At 48.3% G+C, this 21,507-nt stretch overlaps 1 protein-coding gene across 2 annotated transcripts in view; it reads right to left on the bottom strand.

The window, feature by feature from the left end:
* NHS (NHS actin remodeling regulator) overlaps positions 1-19,239 on the bottom strand; it is a 345,744-nt gene extending 326,505 nt beyond the window's left edge. For both annotated transcript variants that reach the window (XM_039233929.1, XM_039233930.1), the window contains exon 1: positions 18,702-19,239. In XM_039233929.1, the coding sequence (XP_039089860.1) occupies positions 18,702-19,239 (538 nt within the window). The remainder of the gene's footprint in view (positions 1-18,701) is intronic.
* Positions 19,240-21,507: the final 2,268 nt, after the last annotated feature.

Genomic DNA, 21,507 nt, shown 5'->3' with positions numbered 1-21,507 from the left:
CATCCTCTTTGCTTGTGTGGCCCCGATGGGGGTGGGGCTCCTTTCCAGCTGTGTGCTGAGAGCAGGAAGTCATGGAGAAGCTTCTGCTTCCTGCTCTAAGTTCTTAATGACTACCTTCCATTTAAAATCATCTTTAGCTTTAAGGGAGGCTAACATTGACAGTACTGTAAGCCAAGATAATCTGGCCAGAAAGTACTCTGATGAATTTAGTTTTTTTTTTTAAGGTGGGGAATGAGCATGAAAAAAAAAAACAACATGGAACAGAAATATAAATTCCAGAGAACTGATGCAACATCACTGGAGTAAAGCAATAAGTAGGGATGCTTGGTGATCTTTTGAGTTTAAGGAGGTAAGGTGATGTTTCATTTTCTTGTTATTCTATTATTTCAACGATGTGTCTCAATGGATAGATTTTTTCCTGCCATAATGTTCTTTAAGGTTCCCAGAACACTTTGAATTGCCCAATAATTATGGAGTAAAGTAAGCATCTTATTTTGTACAATCAGTACATTCCTCAGAAGTCGCAGGGTATCAATTTGTTTTTAAATAGAATCATTACGTCATTTTAAAATGTTCATTAGCCGGTGGATTACCAAAGCAAAAAAGACCCCACACTTCAAAAAAAAAAAAAAAAGTTATCTATAATCCCACCTGCCAGAGGTAACCACTGTTAACGTTCTAGAGCAAGGTCTTTCAAACTGTGGCTTTCAAACTCTATCAGGCGATCATGAAATCAACTTAAAGGGTCACAACCAGCATCTCAAAAATATGAAACAGAAGAAAGGAGAAAAGAAGAGGGATAGAAGCGGAATGAAGTAGGACAGTGTAGGGGAGGATAAGATTGTATGATAAAGAAAAATAAATACAGCAGAATGAATGCATCGCATAGAGAAAACCAAGTATTGTTAATAAAACTATTGTTTCAGCATCTACTGGGGTCACAAACGTACGATGTATTTCACACTATGGATCGTGATCAAAACATATTTTTAAAATACTGATTTGGGGGCGCCTGGGTGGCTCAGTCAGTTAAGTATCCGACTTCGGCTCAGGTCATGATCTCGTGGTTTGTGGGTTCAAACCCCACATCGGGCTCTGTGCTGACAGCCAGCTCAGAGCCTGGAGCCTGTTTCAGATTCTGTATCTCCTTCTCTCTCTGATCCTCCCCTGCTCACGCTCGCTTGCTCTCTCTCAGAAATAAAACAGTAAAATAAATAAAATAAAATAAAATAAAATACGGATTTGTTATATATCCTTCCAGACTTTTTCCCTATTCCTACATCTTAATAACCATGCACCAATCTGCACACTGTATCCATCTGTATCATGCTAATGGCAGTAGAGTATTTCACTGCGCTAGTCTGTAGTCATGTTGCTTGTTCAACTGATTTTCTATCATTAATCATTTAGGCTATTCCCAGTATTTCTTCATCATAAGCAATGGTAAAACATCTATGCATTCTTTTATTTTTCTCTTCCAGTGATTTTCTTAGGTTAAATTCTGAAGTGAGATTTCTGGTGTACAGGTTTTTTGTGTGTGTGTGTGTGTGTGTTAATTCCATACAGGAAGGCCAACTGCCTCCCAGATAAAGGCATACCTGTTCACACTTCCATCAGCAGTGCCTGAAAGTGCTCTTATTTCACCCCATCTTCATTCCCGCCCCAAATCTGACCATTATCATTTTTTCATCTGGGCCTATTTGAATAAATGGGGGAAGGCCATTTATTTTAATTTGGGGTGACTACCAATCTGAATTGAGGTGACCCACAATCAATTTACATCAGCCTTCAAGCAACACCATAGAAGAGAGAAGGCCAACCCCTGAGCTAGAAACGTCTGTATCCATTAGGTGAACATTTTGGGTTTTGATAGTAAAGGACTTGATGTATAAAATGATTCATGCTATAGCGAACTTACTTTACACAATCAGTGTGTTCCCCCAAGCTCTTAGGTTACAAGTGGACAACTAATTAGTTACAGCCAGACATGTAACCACTGCCTTGTCCAATTACACGTGTGAATATCTAACACGGCCACATGCCTGTGCTGGACCCGCAGTGGGTATTTCTTGATTCGTGGGCTTTCTTGTCCAGAGGTCCCAACCCCAGCCCTTCTGAACACCCAAGGACCCACCTGGACACCGTCCTTGGGTCTCTTTTTCTACATCTGTTTCCCCATCATAACCCAGGAGGCAGAAGGCTACCCCGTGGTGCTAAGGTGGTAGGCGTGGGAGGAAGCGTGTGAGCCACAGAGCCCCTGAGTGAAGTAGATGGAGCACCAGACTGCAGAAAACCCCACTGAGTCCTGGCTTCCAATCTTCAATAGTCTGCTCTCAAAGCCACTTGGCGGAGACTCCGTTTCCTCATGTACCCAAAGCTATGTATGTTACCAGCACAGACTTCTGACGGGCTTGTGAAATAATATGAGACAGGACTAGCAGAAAACAGCCACACACTAAATGTTAGGGATGTGTGTGAGTGTATGCATGTGCATGTGCATGCGCACACTCGAATCTGCTCCGTGTCCACCTGAACCTGTTTAGAATCCCCTTGGTAACAGTCATCTAAGACAAAAATTCAGCCATCTTCCAAAAACTGGGGGCAGGGCTGGCTGCGGGGGGGGGGGGGGGGTAAGCCAGAGGGGTGAGAAAAACAGCTGTAAGCCATGCTCTCTGGGACGCAGATTTAAGCAAGAGATACTCAGGTCTTCAGAGTAAGTCTGGATTCTTAAAGGCCTCTGGTTCTGCATAAAGCTCATTTGCATTTCACACCTGGTGAGTAAAGAAAAGCATGTCCCCCACCCCGCTCTCCCCACCTGCGACTTCATAGAGCTGTCCCACTAGGCCTCTGGTTGTTAAAAGCGAGAAGTCAAGTCATTCTGCATTGGAAGAGAAGCTGGTTAATGGTCCAAAGCAGTTCGCTCATGGAAAAATCAGCTCAGCTATCCTCTAGTTAGGGAAAAGAACGAAGCAAAGTTAAGTTTAAAGCCATGTTCAAATTTATTATAGAACCCGCTCTCAAAGGCCCAGCTGCGCGTCACGCTCCAGCAGGGTCCCCCGGGGGCTTCTCACAACCATCTTTCAGATTCAGCCGCAAGGGCTCCCCGACCCTTCACACCCAAAGTGAACCAAACATTCCATCAAAACACCGGGCAGCCGCGGGGCTGCCTGGCCCTCAGAGAGGTCTCAGCTACTCCCAGGATGCTTCGAGGGGAAGCCGGCGCTGAGACCTTCACTCCTCAATTCTCCAGTCATGTCATTTCCGACCAAGCAGGGAGGAGGCCTGGGGGGGCAGGGGGCAGGGGTCTGGGAAGCTGAGCCTAGGCCAGGGGTTTGAAACAAAGTCCTGTGGGCAGTTTTAGAATTTGCTGGAGGCTTTTTCACCCCCCAGCATCCACAAAGCTACAGCTAGCCAGGGTTGCTACTTTGAGGATCAGCTATCCAAGGCCCTGAAAGCAAAGAACCAGAAGAAACCCTCTCAGGGGGACAGAAAAGCCACCCCTCTTCTTTGTCTCCTGCCCTTCTGGGAAATGTTCTGCTTTGCCTCGATTTCGCGTAAAACTTTTGACGGCCGGGGCTACCACAGAAGGCAACTCTCCACAGCTCGAAGGCTAATCCAGCCAAGTGATTAGAGAACGTGCTGGTCTTCCTCCTCCAGTCCCACCCCAAGGCAAGGAAGCAATTTGAAAATCTGGAAGGATCCTCCTTCTCACTGAGGAAGAGCTGAAGCAGCGCCAATAAAGATTCCAAGTCAAACTCTGATTACATGGAGTTTGCGAGTGATTTGAAACATGGCTTTGTGAAGAGCCCTTGTCTGAGAATCAAAAGGCACCATAACTATGCTTTAATTTAAAAAGAGGGGGAAGAAAAGTCTTTTTAAGTAGATTGCATTTCCTCCATTTTCGACATCAAAACGTTGCCACTAAGATCAGGGATCATCTTCACATTACAGAGAAACACAGCAAAACTTTTGCTTAGTCTAACAGTCAAAGGACGGGGCGCCTGGGTGGCTCAGTCAGTTAAGCGTCCGACTTCGGCTCAGGTCATGATCTCACGGTTTGTGGGTTCGAGCCCCATGTCGGGCTCTGTGCTGACAGCCAGCTCAGAGCCCGGAGCCTGTTTCAGATCCAGTGTCTCCCTCTCTCTCTGACTCTCCCCTGCTCACGCTGGCTGTCTCTCTCTTTATCTCTTTCTCTCGCTCTAAGAATAAAAACATTAAAAAAAAGTCAAAGGACAACGAATAACAACAGTCACTGTCACAGCCCTGAAGTGTCCTACTGAGGGAAAAAGTTTTGTAAAACTACAAAGTCGGGAGTTTTTACCAGAGATTTGCAGGTATATTCACCAAAAGACAGAAACTGGATATTCATAGCAACGTCATTCAAAAGAGCTAAAACTGAAAGTTACATAAATGTCCATTAATAGAACAGAGAAATCATGGTGTATGTATAGAAAGGAATACTACACAGCAGTGAAAATAAAAACTACAGTTCCATGCAACAACATGAATGGGACACATAAATATAATTTTGAGGGGGAAAAATCCAGATATCAAAAAAAAAAAAAACACGTAAAAGCACACACTATATGATTCTGAAATAAGCCAAAACAATCCGTGCTATTAGAAGTCAGGGTAATGGCTACCCCTGGGAAGGGGACTATGACGGGACAGGAACGCTGGCATGACTTCTAGAAGGCTGCGAATGCTGTTTGTTGTTCCAGGGGCCGGCTACCAAGGGGTGTCCAATTTCTGAGAATTCATTGAGCTGTATGGTCAGGATTTGTGCCCATTTGTGTATTTGTGTTATAACCAGATCTTTCAAGTTTTACAAATATACATATACCATTTATATATGGGGGAGGGGGGGGAAGAATTCTTTTGGTTCCAGGGAGCAGCATTTCTCTAGAAGCTGGAACTGTGTCAACAAGCTTTTATTTCCACTTGCTTCCTTGAGGAAAGCTGCTGCACTGCTCACACACAAAAACGCTTTATGCGTCTCAGCCAAAGGTCCTACGGTTTAGTGCTTCTTTTATTCAGTTAAAGAACACCAGATACTTGGGAGTATTTTCATCATCTGTGCATTTTCAGGAAAAGCAGTCCCTTTTTCTCCCTGCTCTGTACCTGTGTTAGTTGGGGTCCACTAACGCTAACTGCCATACCAAACAGCTCCTCCTCAATGTAAGAACAGTTCTCCCTCACGTGAAGTCCACTCAGGTGTTGGCAGACAGCCTTCCATGTGATGATTCAGGGACCCAGGGGTGGCCCTGCCGTCCCTAAGGGCCTCGAGTCCTCTGCTGAACCCTCTGCATGCCGCCAGCAGAGTGAAGAAGAAGTAAACTGCAGGGGATTATGTAGAAGGTTTTCTTCATCCATCCTAGGGCGAAGCAATAACCTCTGTCTCCCACATCCATTGGACAGAAGTCAGTCACATGGCTCAACCTACCTGCAAGGGAGGCTGGGAAATGTAGTCTGGCTATGTGCCCAGGAAGCAAAGAGAAGAGCCAGTGAACAGCTAAGGCATTCTCAACCACGGTCTGCCCAGCTCTATCATCTCCTCTCTTCAGCTCGCTGTTCCACTGGGCGTGTCATTATGGGAGAAGACACAGACGGTTCCAGAAAGCGAGGGTATGGCTGTCCACACTCGGCACCACTTCCACAATAGCACACATGCTAAGCCAGGCCTTCCCCGCTGTCAGGAGAAGTCCACAGCCCCCAGCAATGAGGGCCTAATGGCTGCCAGATGCTAAATCGTTCCCGCAGTGCTCCACAACATGAGTTAGACCAGCCAAGCCTGGAAGCAGGGTGGCATTCTTCTGTCCTCGTTTTTACCACATGCCCAGCTGACCAGAATATTTAGAATGGTTGAGGAGCCACAGGGGCTGGGTTTTTACCCACTTTTATACCTATTTCCCTTACCCCAGCCCGTGATAATAATCATGACGAAGCAGCCACGACAATGGGAACATCCACGGCCTACAGCTGTTAGCCCTCACTGTGTTCTCCGTGTACGCGCCACACGTTGCCACACCATCCACTGACTGACTCACATCATCTTTACCACGATTCTATGTGGGGAGTCCTGACAGTGTCTCCATCTCACAGGGAAGGAAACGAAGGCACAGAAACTGTGTCTAACATGGCCCAGTTGGCGAGTGGTGGGAGTGAGAAGATCAAAGGCCAACACATACTTCTTCTAGAAAAGTGGCCAGGATGAGGACCACAGCCTGTGATCATGACAAAATTCCAGTCCCTCAGTGAACAAACCTGGAACCAAGCTGACCAGGCCACAGAAAACACACAGAGCAACTTGGAAAGAAAACAAACTACAAGGTGACAAGTAAAGTGAAGCATCTCTTCGGGTTTTTATTTTCGTTTAACGTTCCTTCTCACACAACCACCATTAAAGACCTTGAGGGGACAAATCAAGAAAACCCAAAAGGGCTTCAAACTTACATTGCCAAGCCAATACTCTTACTAGCCTGCCCAGCTCACTGTCTTTTCTCCAGTGTACTTGGGAGCAAATCCCATTTCTCATCATCTCATCCCCCGCCCCCTATCACCAGCCTGAGGCTCGCTCGTCTTAGAGCGTGGGGCAAAGAGTTAAAATAAAGCCACACAAGTGGCAACCTTACACAATGTATTTTTTTTTTCGTGCAATTGGATTAGTTTTAATTAGCAAAGGCTAAAACTTTGCCAGATGAGCACTCGTGACATCTGATACCTGAGCAGAGTCCCAACATCTCTTCTCTCACACTGAAGGCATTTAACCCAAGTGAAACTCAGGAAACCTTCCAAGGTGTCCCTCCCAGGGTCTCTTCTCCATGTGTCCACTTTCCCCCACATCGCCCCAAACTTTGAAGCTCCTATTCATGAAGCAGAAAGCCCTAGGATTTCGCACGTGGAAAAGGATTTCTGCAGTATTTATTCATGCTGCACTCCCCCACCACCCCAACCCCAAAGTTAATCTCTGGAAGCCAGCTCTCCATAAACACGTGCCATCTTGCTGTTGAAGTTCTGCAGGGGTGAGGATGGGCCGGCTGAGACGGCAGAACTCTGATGCGAAATTAAAAAGGAAAATACAGCTTTACTTGCATTATTAAAATATAAATACAGGCTCGAGGAACAGAGTCCAGATGCATGCGGGAGAGAAACATAAATATTGATATTAAATTCTAATGAACATTATGTCTCATAGCTCTAGCTCTTTCCTCCCTCAGACGTCTAGCATTCAAAATCAAGAGTTGCTGAACTCCAGAAGAGGACTTCCTATTTCACAAGTCTGAATGCACTCTGAAGAGAATAATCAGAAATCAAATTTTAAGACGACTTTCGTCATCCTCCATCCAGGCTTCGATCATCAGCATTGGCTGAAAACACGTACACATCAGGAACCCCTGCTACTTCACAACGGGCCTAAGATTAACGAGTTCCTTTTGCTCCTTGAAAATGTTATCTTAGCTTTATCTTAGAAAAACTCCTCCTTCTAAGCTAATCCCGGGGCCTCTGAGGCCAGATTCTTGTCCTTGTCCCAGATCCTCCCTACAGCTCAGCACCAAGATGTCATAAACAGCCGGCACCATCAGGCCAAAGTGAGGAAACGCCTCCGTTCCAAATGGTCTTGGAAGTCTCACGCGCCGAGTCACTAGTTCTCAGTGGGATCCTACAGGAGAACCCTGAAGCCCCCTCCCCCAGAAACGTCTTCTTCCATGCCCACAGTCATACAACAGGCTCGGCAGGGGCTAGGGTGAGGGCACCCGAGTTCCAACACTGCTCTCCTAACTCAAACAAGCATGATCTATCCGGAGTGCAGGAAGGGTCTCAATCTTAATAGGGGTGTGTGGGTCACACAGGTGAATACAGTCGTTAAAACTCATCCAACTACACACTTGACAGTATGGAAATTATACCGTGACTTTATTTTTTTTTAAGTCTTAATTAGAACACCTTTTAAAATTGTCCAAGGCAGCAAAATAAGATTAATCAACAAGACTCCAGAAGTGCCAACTCCCTCGACATTCAGAAGTGGCTTTACAAAAGGCGTTTGACATATGTAAGACTTTGTGCTCCTAGAAGGAGTTGAACACATTGCAACACGGATTCTTTTGGAGCGCGTCTGGCAGGGTAAGAGGGGAGGAGAGCTTTCCTTTCCTTTTCAGTTTTATGCCCTTCTCCATGGGTTGCATCGCCTAGCCCTAAAACATGAAACAAAAAATGTCAACAGCTCCAAAGTGGATCCAAGCACTTCTCGCTACTTCCGCCAAACCACCTATGTCTCTCACACGGAAAGCCTGAGGCTTGCGCTCTCTGCTTCTAGCCCTGCCTCCCCGCAGCCTCCTCCAGTCGCAAGAGTCAATGCGATCCCTTTCAACTCTTAAGTCAATGCTGCTACTCCTAGGCCTCAATCACTCCAATGAGGCCCCATTTCGCTCAGAGTAAATGGCCTCAAAATGGCATACGAGACCCTCCATGAACCACCTCCCGTCGCACTTCCCTGGCCTCCTCTTCTCCCACTCTTCTCCTTACTCCACGTCCACCACAGGGGCCCCCTTGCCATCCCTTCACCAAGCCAAGCCTGCTCTCGCCTCAGGGCCTTTGTACAAGCCCAGGTTCGCTCTGCCAGAGCCCTCTTCCTCCAGCTGCCTGCACCATTAGCTCCACCACCTCTTTCCAACCTGCATCAAACACTGCTCCCATAGGGAGGTCCACCTGACCACACCATTTCAAAGAGCAACTCGGGAGCACTGAGGGGCTCAGTTGGTTGAGCATACGACGCTCCATCTCAGCTCAGGTCCTGTCCTCAGAGTCATGAGTTTAAGCCCCACGTTGGGCTCCATACTGGACATGAAGCTTACCTGTAAAAAAAATTAAAATAAGGGGCGCCTGGGTGGCTTAGTCGGTTATGCGTCCGACTTTCGCTTAGGTCATGATCTCGCGGTTCTTTGGTTTGAGCCCTGCGTTGGGCTCTGTGCTGACTGCCAGCTCAGAGCCTGTAGCCTATTTCAGAGTCTGTGACTCCCTCTCTCTCTGACCCTCCCCTGCTCATGCTGTCTCTCTCTCTCTCTCCTAGAAATAAAAATTTTTTAAAAAATTAAAAAAAAATTAAAATAAAAAAACTTAAATGGCAACCCCATGCCACAAACCTTCTCAGGTTCGAGTCCTCTGGCTCGCCCTTACCCTGCTCTAGTTTCTTTTTGCCCATAACACAACCTCCTAACATACTTTGTAATGTCCTTAAAGATATGATGTTTGTTCTTGATGGTTTTTCTCTCTCTGCTGAAAGCTCTTCGTAACATTCGGCTCACTGATGAAACTCCAGTGCCTGGAATAGTGCCTGGCCTGTAATAAATGAATGAATTGAAATGATAAGAGTATTGGTCAAATTTTATTTCTATACTTCTCTGCATAACAAAAAGAGCCCAGAAAGAGCATAGGAATCTTAATGGCTTTCTGACTGTGCATAGGGACATTGCACTGCTTGGCTGGACTGTCCCCTTCCCTGACCCAGCATTTCACAGGTTTAGGCACAAGGTTCACTTACCTGGAAAGAATTACCACATACCTCCCACTTGGCATGCTCCAATTATAGTGCCAATAAAATGACAGCCAATAATTATTAGGAGCTCACCATGGTGCCAGGCACGGTTTTTGGTGCCTGTACACCTTGACTCCTTCGATTCTGTCAACAACCGGATACCAGTAAGAACTGTTGTTATCTCCATCCCATAAGAGACCAAGAAAAAATAATTCGATAAATTGTCCAAAGGCACAGAGCTTTGAAGGGATGGAGCTGGGATTTGAACCCTCGGGGTCTGAATCTAGAGCCTGCACTCTTAACAGCATACTCACTTGCTTCTCAACAATTAGAGGAGCCGGACACTCGCCCAACTTACTCAAATGGAGACTAAGCAAACGCCAAAGGTCATGAACTCCAAACCTTTCCCAAAGGCACAAAGAACAAGGACACTAGGTTCTCCCAGGTCCCTAAAAGAGAGAAGCCCTCTGATTCTCTGCCTTTTACAAACCAGGCACTTTTGAGTCAGAGAAATCGCCCCAAGAACCCAGAAAGCCCCCTTGCAGGCCAATGCTGTGGCCATCCTATGGCCAAAACACCAAAGCGGAGTCCCCAAAATAAACTCTTTATCCATTCTCAACGAGAACATTTAAATGGCCCCTCTACTGGCTGTGAGTGAGTCCAGTTTGAGCCCAACTAACCTCAGTTCCCTTCTGAGTAGGATTATTAGATGGGGAGATCAAACGAATGCTACGGACATATGATATCTTGATTTCAGCAAACCATTTGACAATTGCTCATGATGATAGATCTTGTGGGCAAGGTGGAGAAATGTGGTTTGAATGGGAAGGTGGGGGGCACATCTGTGGCAGCTGCAACAATGGCACCCAAGGAATGGTGATTAACAGACACCATCTCAGAGGGACATTGCCAGTACTGCCTGCCAACGGACTCTGGCCTTGAGTCCATCTGAACAATCATTTTATCAAAGATGTGGATGATGGGCTAGAATCATGTTTATGTTTGCAGAGAGCAAAACGCTGTGGGCAGTAGCTGACACACTGAATCAAGATTTTAAACCATCACCACTGATTGGAAATGAAAGAGCAAAGCAAGCAAGATTCAATTTAACAGAGACAATGGGGGAGTCTTGTGAAATTTAAGTTCAAAATACCAAGTGCACAATGGAGTAGAGGAAACCCCATGTAAAACAACTGCTGCTGTAAAGAAAGTTTGCAGGCCCTAAGAGTGATAATGCAGCAACAATGTCATGTAATGGTTAAAACAGCAAGGGTCACCTTGGTCCTAGCAGAGTGTTCAAACGAAAAAAGGAATGGGTCCACTTGTGCTCTGCAACCCTCACTGGGAGGTTGGATTTGATAGGTACTCAGGTCTTTCCCAACTTTGAGAATCCCAAGATTCTCCAACTCTTGTTAAATTCATTTTATTCTTGGTTAATTTCACATTCAAGGACTTAGGTACTTCACAGTTAAGTAATCTTTCAGCATATGAACACCTAGGTCCTCAGATTCCTGTTTCAGAACACACTACCCTTCTCATGTTCATTAGTGAATTGAGCAATGGACATTAATGTCAGAAACAAAATTTGACCAAGTCTGTCTTCGTCATTCACAATAATGAGCTGGACGGGATCTCTGCCCTTTTTGGGCTTGCAGTCTGATAGAAGGACTTTCCAAATCCTTGTTTCCACAAAACCACTCCCATCTCATTGTTTATTTACTTATTTTTGAGAGAGAGAGAAAGAGAGAACAGAGGAGAGGCAGAGAGCGAATCCTGAGCAGGCTCCATGCTCAGCAGGGAGTCCTATGTGGGGCTGGATCCCACAAACTGGGAGATCATGACCTGAACCAAAGTCAAGAGTCAGACGCTTAACTGACTGAGCCACCCAGGTGCCCCTCCACCTCATTATTTTTTATTTTGCTCATTATTAAGATGGGATTCACAAGGAATTCTTGATGCAAAATGAACTTGGAGGAATTTTTGTGACTGATGGTTTGTTCCAGGCATACTCTTCCCGTGATTTTCTAATACAGTGTCCTACAAAATCTTATGTTCCACAATTTCTAATAGGAAAAATAAATAAAATTGAGCTGTCAAAATAAAATTCCAATGACATTTAAAATTGCCTTTGTCCCTAAAATTTCAAAGCTTTATATGAAGTCAATGAATTCTTAAGACTCAGACAACAGAAGAGATTTCGTACGTCATTGCAATTTAAAGGTAATGCCCATTAAAGGTAGACCAGAAGCTCTGAGACTGGAGACATTTCTGAGAGCTTATGTGGAATTTACACTTTCCTGATGGCATTATGTGGGAAAGGCCTCCACAAACAGGAAGAAAAAAAATTTTTTTGTTACCGCCTGAGCATTATCAGCCCCACAGAATCTCAAGGATTTCCTAGGTAAAGTAGCTCAGTAGTTTTGATTTTAAAGCCCAATCCAATACAACAACAAGAGGAGTCTAGAAAGAAAGGTGTTGCTGTTACTAGTTATGAGGAAATTACAACCATGAATTATTAACCTTTGAAAGACTGCTTTCTTCTCAGTTGTTCCGTGATGGATTTAAAAGCAGCTTTCGATGGAGCTGTTAGGATCTCATAACGCATCAGAGAAGCTCGCTGAGCAGAGACAGGAGGAAAAGAAATCTAACCACAGTTGCCGAAACATCCCAAACAACACATTAACCAGACTGCAAGGGGCGGGGGAGGGAGGGTGGAAAGTGGCAGAACAGACAGAATGGGGGAGGGAAAGGATCATCCCTCTAGGAGCAAAATAAACCCATGATTAGCGTTACCATATAAGCCAAATAATGGATTCACCCAATGTGTTACTTCCCAGTATCTTTCTGGGTTTAGCGGAGTCTGCTCTGCTCTGGCTGAAATTATGCTTCTCAAACAGGGAGCTTGGATCTCCTGGGGCCATTACTGACCCCATTCCACAGGTCCATAAATAGTCCTCTCAAAGGCTGGCCAATGGAACACTAAAGAACTGAGTGGATGTGTCTTCATCATAGTAGAGTTGAGTTCCTTCTCCGCCCCTTCTCACCCCTGAAGCACGGAAGATCTCCTCTAAAGGGTAAGAAGTTATTTCCAGACCCACTGCAGGGCATCTGGGAGGGGCCGGGCATGTGGCTAAGACAGCTCAAGGAAAGAGAGTGAGAAACATCACCTCCACTATACTCCTAGCCGTAGGTCATTGCCCTCACAGGTCAAAAATTAAACAGATTGTTGAACCCAGACCTTATGAGTGCAAGTACAAGGTCAAGTAGTTTATGGGGAAAGCGGCCCCAAGAACCACCCACAGGGGAATGAGAAAGGGAGATGGAGAAAGGCAGGCAGAGCATACAAGGTGCATTATCAAACAGTCAGCACTGTGGGCACCTAGGGCTCAATCCTACCGGGATGCCCTGAGAGATGGTGTACAACATGCAAGGAAGCGGAGGCATTCGCCCACCAATGCCCCATCCATCATTGGTTGAGTGCTGCTCCAGGAGCATTTAACTCACCGCCACTTCCGGCTTCCCCTATATTCAAGACCAATCATGGTTCATTAGCCGGGGGGAAGAAAAGCCCTAGGCAGAGTCTGGAGTTTACCATAAGCAGCCTTCAGCATGAGAGGCGAGGGCTGAAGGAATACAGACAGAGCACCAACACTGTTGGCTGTTCAGAATGAGGAAAGCTAAAAGATAGCACAGAGTTCTAGAAAACTTGTAGGCAGGGAGGTGGTAGGCAAGGAATCGGGTTCCACTTCGTAGGGAAGATGATGTGTTGGCTGAGTATCAAAGAATGAGTAGGAACCAGCCAGTGAAATGTTCCAAAAGCAAAGAGTAGTATACACATAGGCATGAAGAATGAGAAAGGCTGGCAAGTTGGGGAACACCCAAGAGTTCAGTATGACTGGATCAGGGTAATAGATGGAGAAGGCAGAGAGGGACAATAGATAGAAGAGCAAGAGATGAAGCTTGTCAGGTGGACAGAGGCATATAGAAGGGCCTTGATTTTAATATAGTAATTGCCCTGGATTTGTGTGGCAGTGCATGGGAGAAAGGTCTAGTGCTTGCAAACATAGCTTGTAGACTTAGCCCTGGATCCTAATTCAAGGCTCCAGCATTTTCTAGCTGTTGCTACCTGGAGCAAGTTGCTAATCCTCAGTAAAGTGGGAAAATAGCAGTACCTCTCTCACAGAGTTATTGTGAAGATTAAATAAGTAATTCCTATAAATAGCACAAGGCCTGACATATAGCACAACTGAATGAATGCTAACCACAAAATACAATCAATCCACTCCCTAGATGACAAAAGTGTCACTTTGATGCAACGGAGAAATGATGCTCTCTTTTCAGTAAGTGGCAATGGATTGTGCATCAATATGGAAAAAAATTAATCTTGACCCCTTACCTCCCATCATTTGCAACTATCAATGCCATATGGCTCATGGCTATAAATGACAAAGGCAAAACAAAAAACTTCTATAACACAGAAGAGTATCTTTATGACCTTGGGGTCTGTGAAGAACTTAACAACAAATGGAACAGAACACACAAAAAAGATACTAGCCACAAAGAAAAAGATTGATAGACCGAACTACAATACACACACACACACACACACACACACACACACACATATATGAATTTCTGCCCACCAAAAGATAATACTAAGAGAGTAAAGAGGCAAGCCACAGAGTTAGAGAAGGTATTTGCAATACCTAGAGCTCACAAATAACATCTATCCACAATATATAAACATCTACAAGACAATTTTTAAAGGTACAAGAAAACTTATTGAAAAATGAGCAAACACCATGAACGGGTAACAAAACCGCATACCCAAAGGGTCAAAAATATACATGAAAAGGTGCTCAATCTGACAGGCCACCAGAGAAATGCAAATTAAAACCACAATGAGATCTTTATTATTCTAACCCACCAGTATAGCTACAATTAAAAAGACAGTACCAGTGTTGGTGAGAACATGGAGCAACTGGAACTTTCGTATACTTTTGGGGGCACAAACTGATACAACCAGTTTAGAAAACCGGCAGGCAGTAGCTACCAAAGCCAAACATATCCATCCCCTGTGCTCCAGCAATTCGGCTCTTAGATATATATCAAACAGTTGGGGATACATTAGCTCATCAAAACACATGGAGAAAAATGTGCAAAAGTCCTAAACTCGAAACAACCCAAATGTCCATCATCAGGAGAATGAATCAAAAAACTGTGGACTATGCATGCAATGGAATGTTATGCAGCAACGAGAATGAACAATCTACTGTATGTGTAACAACATGGAAGAAATCTTACAAACATAATGTTGGGTGAAAAGTGCTAGACACAAAAAGTATACACTAGGTGACTCCACTTCCATAAAGTTCAAAACCAAAACCATCTAACTGATGGGGGTAGAAGTCAGAACAGTGGTTACCTTTGGGGAGGGGGACAGTGACTAGTAAAGAGAGGTTGTTTCAGGATACAGCCACGTTTTATTTCTTGATCTGGGTGATGGTTACAGGAGTTGTTCACTTTGTGAAAATTAACCAAACTGTACATTTATGGTGTCTGCACTTTTCTGTAGGAATGTTAAACTTCATTACAAAAGTTGCTTTAAAACTCAGTAACCAAATACAATCAACAGCAACCAAAATGCCAACGACATGAAAATGTCTAAGGATGAAAGGCTTGGGGTCGAGGCTCATGAAGTAATTCCAAAGTCTCAGGTTTTAGTGACTGAAAAGCTGGACTTACTTCAAGTTTATGACCATAAATCTCAGAAGGCTCTCAACACAGCCAGGTAATCCTGCTACACTTCCTTACCGCATCCGTATTCCCTCCCTGAGACAACATTAACACCCTGCCTTCTCTCCTCACGTTACTGACACCATCTCAGCTGATGACCTCACCAGGCATGGGACTCAGAAAACCCGCTGTAATCATGTAGGAGTACCCCATCCCCGGCCCCCCCCCCCGCCCAGCTCAGTAGCCTGCCAGCCATCTCTACCCGTAAGCCTTACTCAGATCTCCAGCCTGGGCCTCTCTCTGGAATTTGGAATTCACACATATAATTGTCTAAGACACATAAGGCATCTCAAGATAACATGGCAAAAATACAAGACTATTGCTCACACACACAAATATCCACTTTTCCAATAGCCTTACCCATTTCTGGAAATAGTACCACCTTCTACAAGTTGTTTAAGACAAAAAATAGGAATTGTCCACAAAACTTTTTTTCCTCTCCTATCTTGTACCCAATCCAATTAATAAATCCTGTCAATTCTATTTCCAAAATGAATTCAGAATCCCACCACCTTTCACAATCTCTAGAGATACCTCTCAAGTCCTGACCACCATCAGCAGTCGCACTGCCTAACTGGTCTACCAGCCTCTAGGCTTGCCTCCAGAGTGACTTCACTCAAGTATACATCAGATCAGGTCACCCCTGCAAAAGGCACCCCAGCCTGGCTTCAGGGCAACAGAAGGCATCTGTGCATGGATGAGGCAGCCTGCAGACTACACAGGGACGATGTGCAGGGTGGGAAGGCTATACAGGGGGTATGGAGGTACCCAGACACCTTCAAACAAGGAGAAAAGGAAGCAGGGGTTATTTTTAGGCTTCCTTGCCCTTTGAAACTCGCTAGGCTTTGAGCAATGCTGGAGATGCATAATGTTGGATGCCACTGGTAGTGCACCCACAGCCCCTCTGCCCTCCCCGGAGGACCCCAGCAGACATTCCCGTACACAACATAGGCTTTTGGCAACTCTCTGCCTGGCCCAGGAGAATGCAGAGCCCACACACGGGGCAGGCCCCAGGAGCCACGGGGTTCATGCTCCCAGTGTTACTTTCCATCCGTGAGGGGTAGAAGGTGGTGCCTAAATACTGAAGCTTCCTCACCGCTCGGTGGGACACTTCGGAGGTGTGTGCTGGACTGAACCCCAGGTGCCCACAGCGGTAACCAGCTCACAACACACATGAACTTTCTCACCTCCCCACTCCCCGCTCAGGCTTCCTGGAATCCACTCTCAAATAAACTACTTGCACAGAAACCCCCGTCTCTGTGTCTGCATGCTAGGAAACCCACACGAAAACACGTAACGTTGTGTTTTTCCTTCCAAAGGTTACGTTTTCTAGGACACCAGGCAACAGCAATACCATCCTAAGTTTATATGGACAAGAGAAGAGAGAGATCTGGACACAACGTGTGGAGATAACGTTTTAGAAAAATTTAAACGTAACAGGAGATTTTAAGCCCAGCCCTGGGTATTAATTAGCCCCATCTTTACTTATCTAATCATGTATAAACACAAATAAAGAGCATATAGTCATCAAAAATCCTCTCTTTTCTCCATTAACCATTAGTCTGTACTCTTTTAAAAGAACATGGAGGGCTGTGCTAAATTCCCAATACATAATTGCCCAGTCACTACTGTCTGTAAAGAAAGAGGGGGGGAGGGGGCACATTCTGCTCCAGCACTGAGTTTCACTCAGTGTGTGAAATCTAATTTAAGGAGCGATGTGCCCCCTCCACACACACAGAGAAATGTATGCACCACTCAACAGTCTGCACAACTTCCCTCCACTTCTTTTGAAGTGAACTCACCACTCACCCCAACCGCACGCCCCAGATATCAGCGCTGTAGAAAGTGAAGGGCTTGTCCCTGCTGTGTGGTTTGGGGGGCAAAAAGGAGGCAGGATTAAAGCGCTCATTTCAAGTCCCAGAAGTAAAATATGACTTGGCCTCAAGCAATCCTAATTCTTTCCAGAACTCATCCCGGAATTGCCCTTTTAAACAACTAGTCATTAACCCAACTCTGGGTCTTTTATAGCTTCGAAAACCGATCGCGCACATCATTTATTCATTAGGCTTATTATTATTGTTATTGCAGGAAAGCAGTGAATTCCCGGGGCGCGGCGCAATGGGGGTTTGGGGGGGGGTGAGCGAGTGGGGAGTGTCGGCGAGGACGCAGGGCTGGGTTGCAGGGCAGAGGTGTCCGGAAATCCCCGAGGAAGGATGCCACGACAGCGCCCCCGCCTCGCGCGCTGCGCGGCCACCGCGCTCCGGCGCAGCTGCTGCAGCAACGGGGGAAGCTTCTTATGTAAGTCAGAGCCGCTGACATCACCTTCACCGCGAGCGTCGCAGCCAGACTAGGCGCCAAAGGACCGGCGCGCGGGCCTCGCGTCCCCGCCCACCGTCGGTTCGTTCCTAAAGGATTGTGCCGCCGCCTGATGTGACCAACCGTGAGCCAAGGGACCCTCCTGAGCGCCTCTGGGAGGGCAGATGACACAGAATGTCATTTACTGGGAGCCCTAGTGTGTCGTGAAGTTAAAAGGCAGCAAAGATGCACAAGGGTCTTCCACACGCGTGTGGATTTGGGTGACGGTACACGGGGAGGGCGGGGGGACCGGGAACGGGGACACGCCTCCGGGAGGCTCCGAAGGCAGATAGCCCACAGAGCCATTTAGTACGAACCGCGTGCTGGTGGGCGCAGAAAAGATGCCCAGGGACCTCATGGATCTCCCCAGGGCCTGGACCACTCCTCCCCGCACGCCCCTCTCCGCGGCCACAAGGCTGGAGCAAAGGCTCTGGAGTTCACTTGCGAGGCGTGCTGCGCCGCGCTGCGTCCACCCCAGCTCAAGGCACAAGTTCGGGGCTCGGCGCAGACCCTGCGGTAACAGGAAGAGTGACAAAATCGCCACGGCGTGGCAAAAACCCTAAAAGGGCACTCGCTACCCCTCGAGCTCCCCCCCCCCCAGCACGCACGGGGGGTACTACAGGGCTCGGGGCTGGGAGGCTGGAAACCACAGAAGTTGCACCAATCTCCCGCACCCCGGGGAAGGCCGAGGAAGACGAGCTCGGGAGATGAATGACAGACCCCTCTGCCTCCGGTGTCCCCCTACACACTCCCTCTCGGGCCCGTGGCTGCCCGCGAGTTCCGAGGCCGCCGCTTTAACTTTCTCTCCGCCGCGACTGCATCCCTGCCCCCAGCCTAGCCGGAACTCCCAGCGAGAGGAGGACTGGGGTGGGTCCCAGAGGAGGGGAGAGTGGGGAAGGGAGAGTAAGGTGCAAGCTGCAGCGGGCGCGGCGCCGCGGGGCTGGGATTGCGGAGGCTGGGGAGGGCAAGAGGGTGCGGCGCTGGAGCAGAGGGCCGGGCGGACGGCGCGGGTACTCACGCACTGCCTCCTGCTTGGGGTCCAGCGTGCCGAGGACGCGCTGCACGCCGCCGAGCTTGCCCTGCAGCGCCCAGACGCGGCGGTGGGTCAGCTGGATGTCGCTCTCGAGCTCCTGGAAGAGGCTGCACGCGTGCCGGGCCACGTCCGAGAGCTGCCGGAGGACGCGGGCCAGCGCGGCGTTGCTGACCGCGCACAGGTCCAGCATGAGCAGCACGGCCGCGGCCGCCGCCGAGGACGCCTCGCCGGCCGCGGCCGCCGCCTCCGCGACCCCCGCCGCGCTCTCCTCTCCCGCTGCTGGCGCCTCTCCGTGCGGCGGCTCCGCCTGGTCGGTCGGCGCGGGCGGCGGCGGCGGCGGCCCGGGGGGCGCACGGGGAGGATCCTCCGGCCCCGGCGCCACGGCCTCGTCCCGTCGGCCGGGCGGCTGCAGGGGAGGCGGCGGTTCAGCGCTGCCTCCGTTCGCGTCCTCCGCGGGGCCGAGCGCCGGGCGCCGCTGCCGGCACAGCCATTGCGGCTCCACGATCCTCTTGGCGAAAGGCATCCCGCGAAGCCGAGCCGCGACTTTCTGGTCTCCTCAAGCGCCCCTGACGAGCGGGTAACCGGGCGCGCCCACCTGGGCGGAGAGGGAGCCGGAGTCGGGCAAAGGCGCGACCGGGCAGTCCGGGTACGCGGCGGCTCCTCCGTTCACCTGGTCTCCTCCTCTTCCCCGCCCCTCTAGCAAATCAGTCCACCTGGTCCTCCTCCGGGCGCACCGTTCCCTGGGTAGGATGACAGGAGCCGGGCACAGAAATCCCGGGGTGCGCCTGGGCTCTCCTCACTTGCTTCCAACCCCGGTCGGTTGGCTCAGCTCCATCATTCCTGCCTCGCCGCTGCCGCCGCCCCGGCCGCTACCGCCGCCACCGCCTATATAAATGGGCGTGTGTGTGTGTGTGTGTGTGTGTGTGTGTGTGTGTGTGTGTGTGTGTGTGTATGTGTCGGTGTGAGTGTGTGCGCGCGCCTCAGTTTGAAAGTACCCCGGCGCAGGCCTCTCCCCGCGCGCCCCTCGGCCGCTCCGGGGAGCGACTGCGCCCGGGATCTCACTCCCTCTCTGGGCGGGCGGGGAGGTTTCGGAAAGGCGCTTTGAAAACCCGGAGAGAGGAATCCGCCTCCAGCCCGGGCGCAGGAGGCGGCGCGGGGGCGGCGGGGCGGACGCAGGGCGGAGGGAGGCCGGGGCTAGGGGGGCGCAGCGCCCTGTGCGGCCGCTGGGAGTCACTGGTGGCCTCGCCGTGCCCGGCGCGCTCCGACGCAAAGACACCTCCTCGCACCCAAGGAGTTAGGGTAGAGACTCTCCGCATGGTGGGGGCGGGGAGTCCTCGAATTGGGGTTGGGGTTGTGGGTAGCGAGCGCAGAGGCTGGAGGGTGGGGTACTGGGGATGCGGCAGATTTGGCGTGTTGGAGCAAGCTGCTTCGCCGAATTCCAGCTCTGAGCAAGTCCTTTGGGTTCTTAGCAGGAAAAACTGGGCTGCCCCTCGGAGAGCCCCGGGCTCTGTGAGCGCAGTGAGACCGCTGGCTGGGAGGTGATGGGGCTCGAGCGCTTCCCGGAGTGGCCAGAGTGCTGTTTATACCTCTTTCCAGGCAACTCTTCGCCGCCTGCACTGGGCCGGGTCTCTAAAGAATATCATGAATGAGGCCCAAACCACCAATGAGCGAAAGCCCCAGAAAACTGCTTGCAAAACTCATTGACACTTTAGGTGAGATAAGCCGGATCACCTGCGCGTTCCCCTACTGTGCTGATCGCACACAGGGATTTTAGAGTTCTTTATCAGGGAGATGATGATTCCCAGAAGAAAGTTTTCCCCTTCAGTTAACTGAAAGGTGTCATTTCTAAAAGTGCATGTATTTCGATTGCAGCAGGCTGCAGGCTGAATCCTGTCAGCCTAAAACCTAAAAAAAGAGTTTGGGAAATGTTAATAAAACACATGCTTTCATCCCTCCAAAAAGAATACTGTAAAAATATTTTTTTTTATTTTAAAGCCACAAGCCAGATCTTGGGAATGCAGCCTTCATTTCATGTGTCTAAAGAGAACATGGAAAAAATATGTTTTATGGCAACAATAAAGTCCTCCAGTCCTGCGGTGGTGCCTTCTCTCTCCTGCCTTTAGTGGGAGCCTGCACAGGGCCCCACAGTCAGCACTTTGGACTGGCCCACACTTTGGTTATGAAGGCTTCAACAGACCCTTCTCTTACTCTCAAAAAAAAAAATAATAATACATAAAATTGGCAGGGGAATGTCCTTGTTCCTAAAAGATCCAGGGTGAGAATTTGAGGGCAAAGGGCCATGATGTCTGCAAGGTAGGCACAAATGGTTCAGAGTAACAACAGCAAAATAATAATAGTAATCACGTCCATGTACAAAGAGAATATGCAGAATAATGTCTCAGTAAAGGGCACTGCAGTCATCGGACATTTCTTGCAACTTTAAATCTGATTTTGTTTCCAAACACAAAGTGAAAGAAAGAAAATACTTTTGGAAAAGGATCTTTTAGGAGTTGTTTATCTCACAAATCTAAAAAGCTTTAGAGCTGGTTGTTTTCAGATTTAGCTTGACTCTTTAATATGTTCAAAATTCGGAACATGAGTTCTGCTAGATGGCCAAGCCACACACTCCTCCCTAAACATATCAGGCGTAAAGAACAATGAGGGGTTTTAAAGGCATCCAGTTAGCAAGCCTGTGGCAAGTCTGCCCTGCCTCTCACTCCCCCTCACCCAGCGCTGTCCTATTAATAGCACTCAGGGGGGCAGTGGAATGGGCCCAGATGAGCATGGGTGT

The sequence above is a fragment of the Hyaena hyaena genome, unplaced genomic scaffold, assembly GCF_003009895.1.
Source record: "Hyaena hyaena isolate Hyena2069 unplaced genomic scaffold, ASM300989v1 scaffold_80, whole genome shotgun sequence".
Classification (NCBI taxonomy): domain Eukaryota; kingdom Metazoa; phylum Chordata; class Mammalia; order Carnivora; family Hyaenidae; genus Hyaena; species Hyaena hyaena.
The sequence above is the reverse complement of the archived record's forward strand: the minus strand, read 5'-3'. Positions and strand labels throughout refer to the sequence as shown.